Source organism: Centrocercus urophasianus, unplaced genomic scaffold (assembly GCF_019232065.1).
Source record: "Centrocercus urophasianus isolate 14NV4802_14NV808 unplaced genomic scaffold, USGS_Curo_1.0 seq_10, whole genome shotgun sequence".
Lineage (NCBI taxonomy): Eukaryota > Metazoa > Chordata > Aves > Galliformes > Phasianidae > Centrocercus > Centrocercus urophasianus.
In genome coordinates, this window is record NW_024884142.1 from 61914782 (window position 1) to 61922995 (window position 8214).

General features: G+C 41.3%; 1 protein-coding gene across 2 annotated transcripts; it reads right to left on the reverse strand.

The window, feature by feature from the left end:
• Positions 1-3094: 3094 nt before the first annotated feature.
• TTLL2 (tubulin tyrosine ligase like 2) lies at positions 3095-8139 on the reverse strand. 2 transcript variants are annotated; one of them, XM_042835096.1, is made up of 3 exons: positions 7402-8139; positions 6513-6611; positions 3095-4959 (listed from the first exon to the last, which is right to left on the reverse strand). In XM_042835096.1, exon 3 carries the CDS (start codon positions 4949-4951, stop codon positions 3326-3328), a length of 1626 nt encoding a protein of 541 aa, XP_042691030.1. In that variant the 5' UTR covers positions 4952-4959; positions 6513-6611; positions 7402-8139; the 3' UTR covers positions 3095-3325. The 2 variants fall into 2 exon arrangements, with proteins under 2 accessions (XP_042691030.1, XP_042690951.1); XM_042835017.1 differs by lacking the exon at positions 6513-6611.
• Positions 8140-8214: the final 75 nt, after the last annotated feature.

Sequence of the window (8214 nt, forward strand, 5' to 3'; positions counted from 1 at the left end):
ATAAAATGAGGACAAATAACAACAGGAATTCACTACACATGCCTATTCTATGCTTCTGTTGTAAAAGATTTTTCTATTAGCAAAGTGCCTCGAGATCCCTGCATGCAGTATTCGTACAAAATACAGGTTCTGCCATCTATTATTATGTATAGAAGCACCTTTGTATTGAAACTTGATTGTGATAATTGATCTCTGATATGACCACATGTAAATTCTGAAGTGAATTATATAACCTATGAAAGTTTCTACTTTGATTGTGCCATCTTAGGCAGCTAGGTATGATAGGTTAATAACATACAGTGCTTTATGGCCCATTTACTCATGGCTATTGCTTTCAGGAACGGCGATAAACTAGTGGTATTCAGTAATGGCCAGAAGGAGTTTCACACTGCACAGTTCAAGAGGAGGGAATACCCAGATGGAACCATAAAGACCGTGTACTGCAATGGCAGGCAAGAAACCAAGTATTTGTCTGGACGGGTTCGAATCAAAGATGAAGAGGGTAATATCATCCTAGATAACAAGTGATTCCTCCTCTCAGTGGCTGCACTGAGTAAGTGGCTCAACAAATTTTGTCTGTATGATTTAGTCTCTCTCTCCTCTGGACACGTGTGTTGGTTTAAAAGATTCTTTACTGATGCCTCTAATGCTTTTCTGTTGCTGTTAATTATTAAGATTAGAACATGTGAAGCAGTGAAAACCACTATTTCTAATGAAATAAATTAAGGGTAATACTCTCAATCCACTGTGTTCTATACAACTACAAATTGCCATCATACCACAAAGAAAAAAAAAAGCATAAAAAAAAGCATAAACATTTCTGGTCAGTGAATCTCACCAGCTTTAAGGCTCTTTAAATTGCACTTAATACCTAGGGGGATGAATCATTTACCAGATACTGCTTTCAGCTCCCTTCCTGGTAGACTGGCTGTCCATCATCTGTCTTGAATTCTTCTAAAGCACTGAAGCATTTCCCCTGTAGAACTCATCTCACTGCCCAGTGACTGAAAAGACTGAAAATTATTTCCTTGTGCCCTTCAGATTCCTGTAGCAACAAACATGAGTTCATAGAATGCTTCTCACACCTACATGCAAAGTAATTGCAAGATTATGGAACGTCTCTCTCTTCTCTTTACCTTCCAGTGGGCTAGACTGCCAATGCATCAGCGTTCATATTGCAGATCATCTTTGCAAGAAACAGATCGAGCAGAGTAGAAAATGTTGTTAGTATTGATCATACACTGTTATTCATGAATTTAATTAAGATGTTCTAAATATCCAAGAAGTTTGGTGTCAGATGGTGTGGTAATAACATTGTACTGTTTTGCTTATGTTTCATTACAACAAAGGAACACTTAAATCTGTGCTCTTCACTATTGAAACACTTGATACGTTTTATATGTTTTGTAGAAGGAAACTCTAATCCAAAGAAATCCAAGAGATCATTCTTTTCCATGTGTTTCACTAAGAATTTCTGCTCAGTGTAGCCTCTGATTAAAACCAATGTGTGTTTTGTGTTTCTTTTTTTTTCAATTGACCATTGTAAAAACAGTCAATATGATTAATTCTCTTTCAGTTTGATTAGGAAAATTGATGTTTCTAAGGCACAAGTGCTTTTATTCTCAGGGTTTTTTTTAACAAGGAGTGCATATTCTCCAGTTGTTATGCTTACATCCTTTTTGTTTCTGCAGTAAAATACAAACTTGCCTTAAATTGTTGGTTGACGTTCATTTATCTGCGCATATAATCCTCTATAATTTTAAGTTCAATAAGGAGTAATTTTGTTTGTGATCTGCTTGCTCCTTGGTAAATTAATCTGACTCTACTTCTAGGATGCGTTCTCCTTCTGGAATAGAAGGCATGTAGTCCTGCACAGATGTAACGCTGAGGTGATAATGTTGTAACCTCCTAGGTCTCTGCACATGTTTTTCAAGCAATATTTTATAGCACAGAAGCAAAGGGATTCTTGAAGTAAGGGTTGCCATTTAATTTTCTTAGAAAAAGAAACAGAAAAATACGTAACTAATGAGACTTGGCAGGTAAGGAGCCCTTCACAGACCGATTATGACAAGTTATACTATTTTTCACAGGCTAATTCTCACACCTTGTCTCCTTTATCTTCCATTTGCTTTAGGTGATCAGGAGCTGCTTGCTCTAGTAGGTATGGTGCAGGAATACTAATAATCCAAATTTTGTGGTGCATGTTTACCTTAATTGTAGCAATACACTTGCCTACTTTGGAAAAGCCAACTTATTATAACTTTTCCTCTGTGGTATGCAGTGAAAGTGTTTTTTACGAAATTTTTTTATGAAATCTTTGGGGATGTGAGACACAGCTGGAAAACCCTATTTCTCTGTGGACCTCTCTCCACAGGTCTTCTAGCACTACAGGAAGTATGTTACAGCCAGTATCTGACCTCAATTTTGAGACAAATCTGGGTGACTTGTGAACAATAACTTCAGACAGCTGGTGGCAGCAAAGGTGTACAAGAGAAGAGTACTAATCTTAGAGTATCAGATGTCTCAGTTCAGTGGTTTTTTTTAATCTTCCATGCTTAATTAATCAGTGAAGAAGTTCTACTGAAAGCAAAACAAAACTGCCAAATTGCTACATCCTTTGGGTGGCTAACACAGTCTGTGAGACAGAGTTTTGATTTGCTCTTCTTGAACATAGTATTTGCAGTTTGTCCTGCCTCCAATATCAAATTTCTTTCTCACTTTAGGAAGCCTTCTTTATCAAGGGCTTATCGGGGGGAAGGGAAGCACCACTGTAACAGTGTATGTCACTACATTTTTTGTTTGTTTGTTTTTTATAACTCATTTTCCATAAGAATTTCTGCAGAATCCTACAGGTCATAAAATAAAATTTGTTTCATATTGTTGTTTCATACAGTGCAAAATTAACCTGTGGAAAGTGATGCCAGGCAGCTCACTGGATTGTTCAAAATGTTGTTTTGTGTGATTCATATAAATTGAGAGCATGTTGAATATTTCCCTTGTGTAAACTGACCAGCTTTTTCAAATCATAAAGCTGGGAAAAAAAAAGAAGCAAAGATTTCAGAGATAAATAATAAGACAGGTATTTCTGAGGATGTTCTGAGAAATGCAATTCTCCATTTTTATTTTGAGATTACTTGTAAGAGTTATTCAGCACTTTCATTTTCAAAAATAATCTCTCATGGTAATTGCTAAATCACAATTTTTACATTGTGTATGCTTTGAAATATTTCCTCCTAATACAGCTTCAGTACACTGCCCACATACCTTCAAGCTAACGGTGTCATTCATGATGTCTGCATGACTTTAAATTATGAAGTTATACATATCATGTCTTTTTTTGTCTTGCGCTATTTTGTTTGCTCACTAACTTGTTTATTTCCTTTATGATGCTCTTTACATCTGTGCTGTCCTTGGAAGCTTGAAGTGCAGCTTCATTGAAAGGAAAAATAAGCACAAAACCTCCTACCTGGCGGGTAGGCATCTGATCTTTGTCAGAGAGGAAATAGGGGCGTGTGCTTAACTTGTAGTTGCAGATTTCAGGTGAAGGTGACCACCGGCTGAGTTGTGAAGAAATGAATGGCGGATGTACAGCTGGGAGTTGTTTGTTTTTAGCTTCAATTTTTACTTGAGAGGATGTTTTTGGCTTATTCATCTTTTCCCGCAGCTGAGAAGTCAGTGTTTCCCTTGGATGTGCTCTGGCACTTTTCCTGGTCAGGGAAGACGCCTTATGAATTGATCCTCTTCCAAATTGCAGGGCAGGTTGTGTTTGAGGAGCAGAAATACAAGTAGATACTTTTTGACCAGAAAGTAAGCCAGGAGCCTCTTCTGGGGTGCTTTGACCAGCTCTTCTCCAGTGCATCTGCCTTCTAACAGCTTTTGACCCAGGCCTTTCATTCTGCCTGTGAGTGTCAACCTGCTTGTAGTTAAGCAGTTCAACAATATCATGAAGAAGTTTTCTTTTCACAGTGTCATCAATGGAGCAGTCTAAACACAAAGCTGGATTGTAGTTCACTTCTAAAAGCCACGGCTTGAACTTGTCATCAATCAGGATGTCAAAGCCAAAGAGTTCAAAGCAATTGGAAGCCTCTGGTAAGGGAGTGACTGCAAGCAGGGTGAGAATCACAATGTTATTCATCTTTTGCCACAGTAGCATGTCATCAACCCCAAAAATTCGAAGGTAAGAACGGAATTTGCTGAACGTCCACTTGCAACCACAGCCAATCCCTTCTTTAAATGTTTTATATGAAGCTCCGTATTTGTTGATGCTGGTGTTTGTTAGGTGGGCGTAGACATTGTCTAGAGAACTGAGGTCAAACTTCTCAGTGGCAAACCTCACCAGTCCCTCTTCATAAGTGTAAATTGTGAGTGGGCAAAAACTGGTGACACACACATAAAGGCGAAGATCCAATTTATATCCTGAAATGAGCAAGGGGTTGCTAATGTACTTCTGCACAATGACTGTACAGTGATATACTAAGTCTTCAATGTCTTGGAAAATGAGTATGCCCCTTCCACGTGAGAGATGCACAGGTTTGCAAATCCAGTAGCTAGGTCTGCCTACTGTCTGTCTCTCTTTGCTGTATTCTGCTATAAATTTGACATAGTCATTGGGCATGATGAATGCTACTGGACTAAATTCATACAGTGTTGATCCATATGCTCCTTTCATACGTTTCAGATGCCTTGCCAAATAGTCTTTTCTGGTGATCCTGACAGCTTCTGGATAGTGGTTGAGTCTCTGCCATGGTTTAATACTGTGGTGGTCTGCCATAGGAAAAGGTGAGTTCCGCCAGTACAAGTTCCAGTCTGTGTCGTCTTGCTCCTTTCGGTCAAATTCAGTCCAACCACGTTCCAGTAAAACCTCACGGATTATTGCAGGGGCATTTTCATGGAGACGGAACACCAAAGGCTTCAAGGTTTCACTTGCATTATCATCTGCCAACGTTTCCATCTTACTAGCTGAAAGAGAACAGAATCGTCAGGAAAGAAACAATGCTACAAGTTGTGCTAACAGTCATCAGCCTTGCTGTATTCTTAACGTTTGTCGCTCTCAACACGTTCTCTAAGCATATTACTGTTGTTTCCATTGCCCATGAAAGAGAAGACAAAGGCTTGTTTAAGCTGAAAGGTATGTTAGAAGGGCATAAATACCAGATAGTTGTCAAAATAGTACAAAGCATTGACTGCTGAACATCTTCAGTCTTGCATTTACTCTTTCTTTGAGGTAGCCTACTATAATAGCAGTTGTCCTAAAACTTCCGTAATTCATGAATATTTACTGAATATTTCAATTTCCTGATAGGGAAAGTTTTTTCCACAGAAGAAAAATAATCTGCCAGGTATTCTTGAAACTCAGAATTTTGTTTTGAAATTGTCAGAATATCTCACTTATGTTTTTTGAAAAGCCAGATTCAACAGTTCTTGTTCAGAAAGACTTCTTAATGTCTTACCATTAATAAAATGTAAGTTAAATTAACTTAAAAGTTTTGCCAGCTGCAGAACAGATTAAGGCTTATTTCATCTGCATGTGGAAAACAACTCAGAATTTCTTGCATGTTACAAAACATGCTTCACTTTCCACATCTGGCAATCCTCTTCTATGATGTATTTGTCGTGGCTGTCCAATACGTTTTGCTGCTGCTATCAGGCTCAACTATGGACTGTAGCTGAATTGTCCTTAGTGAGAGCTTTCCTTGGGTAAGGGTTTGTGGGAAACAGGAAAGAAACATGGCAGGTACTGCACCATAATAATGATGTAATGTGACTTAGGAACTAACACCACAAAGGTGAAAGAAAGGCTTCTTTCTGTATCTCTTGCAGGCAGTGCTTCCCAGGAAGCTGAGGGTTTGCTGTTGAGCATGCACTCAAGCCTAACCTGGTGGCATAGTGAATCCGGGCAATTTTTGTTGTCTTTTGCTTCTGCTTTCTTTCCTGGGAGTTTTTTCCTGCCTGATATTAAACAGCAGTATGTCACATGCCGTATGTGTGCAAAGCAGCAAGTTTTACAGTAGCTGGTTCACAATCTCAGGCAGTGATTATTACATTGAGAAAAAATGTATATACCTGAAAATAGCCATACTAAGCATTTGGATGAGTCATCTTAGGAGTGCAGTTTTGTCTTTTTTGTACTGCTAGGCATTCCTACTAGCAGTGTTTCAGTGAAAAGCACTGTTGCACAAGAATCTAGAGCAGGTATGATTACTCTGGTAAGTAATCATAAATCAGGCTGCTAGTACTATCTGAAGAATGAAGCTGCCTTTGATGGTTTTCTATGTCAGGGTGTATTAATGGTGCATCTTTCATACCTCTGGCACTCGGGGAACAGCATAGAGGAAATTGACTTACCAAGCTTTGATCTAGCAACATGAGTTTCAAACTTCCAGGTAATTAAATACAAAGAAAACAATGAGAGAGCAGTTACCTGCTATCACAAACAAGCAGAAGCTCTTAAAGTAATATTACAAAAGTAACTCTAGAAGATACAGTGATTTTAATGAGTGAATTTTACTCACCTATACAAACACATGTCTGGATGAATGCTCACCTCATCATCTAGGAGAGTTTTGCCTGCATTCTCTGAGCTCTCCATTTTTGGCCCATTCTTTAATAACCTGAAAATCCACCCATGTGTTTGCAAACATTCATTCATCCACAGAGTGGAAATGGCTGCAGCTGCCTGTGAGTGTGCTGGAATCCAAAACCCACCGACTATTGCTGCAGATGTTCCCCTCAGAATAAGGGCTGCAGCTGTGACCTCATTGTTTCCATGGAGCTGTATGGTAACCCTGGGGCCACCAGGCAGTCCCAGCCTCTTCCAGGGCTCTAGGTCTGCCTTGGCTGCTAACAGCTATTTCTGCATCACAGTTGCTTGTCTTTATACCTATTGGAAGCAGGTCTTGTGGAAATTTGATTCTTAATGGTTAGGCATTGAAACTGTTTTCTTGCAGTGTTAAAGTGGACTGCCTCTGCATAGCTAAACTAAGCAGACTGACTGGTAAGTGTTTTGCACTAAAGTCCTCAAACCCTCAGGGCCGCAGACCATAACATGGGTCTGCAAGCTGCCTGCACTGGGATTCTGTCTCACAACCAACCATTCTAATCATTCCTTTAGGTCTCATTTCTGTCCAGTAAGCAGCCTCATACTACAAGGTCAGGAAGGATGCCTGCCAATCCAGCTTCATCCCATCTGGCTACACCACGTGGCCCCTCACGTGCATTGGGTGTGGGCTACCTGCAACAAAAGCACGTTCCCTGACTCGCAGCACAGGGGTAAGGCAGAGAAGGTGCACGCTGTGTCTGATTGAGCAGAAGTGCCATGAGTTTAAAGGCTGGGCGTATCCCCCTGCACTGCACTCCTTCCTAGGTCAGCCTCACCCCGCGGGCCTGCCGCCCCACACGTACCTCTGCCAGCTTCAGCCCCTTTCAGGGCCGTTCCGCCCGCAGCTGCACGCGCTCGAGTGAGCGGGAAGCGGCGGGGCCGGCTGCTGGGGCCGGAGGAAGGAAGGGACGGCGGCCGTTGCTTGGCAATGAGGAAGGGAGGGCGGAGGCCTCAGAGCCTTGTCTAGCTGCTTGCGGAGGGACGTCCTGCTGCCTTTTCCCCCTTCCCCCGGGCTTTCGTCCAGTTACGGTGGAAACTGTTAATGCATCAGCATTAATTACTTGAAGTTGACTGTCTTAAGATCCAGATGGTGCTATGATGCATGGTATGCCCGCCACCTGCCTCCTCAGCAACGGACATTGCGTGACCCAGCTCAGTCCGTGAGCTCTCAGGGAGAACTCATCGCACACTGGCTGAGGGGAGCTGCTGCTTCCTTGCAGGATGAATGCAGCTGTGGCTGTGGGAGAGATCAGAACCTGCGTGGTAGTGCAGCATAGGCTGAAGGTGAGCCTGTCTGTGCCCTGCTGCTGGACCTCAGCGCAGACAGACCTGGGCTGCTTGCTGCCTGACAGTCATGTTCTGGTACAAAGTGCAGACGCAGCCAGACTGTAACAGAATGCTATTCACAGCAAGTGCTTAAAAAAGGCAGGATGAGAAGAATATAAATCTTTTTAAATGGTGACTCCACGATCATAGCTCACTGGAACCGTTATATGCATTCTCTGTAATCAGGTAAGCAATTCCAGTGGCTGCCATCTTCTGATGTTGCATGTGGTTTTTTCAGCTTTGACTGTAAACCTGTACCAGGACTGATCCACAAATACAAAATTGTTAGG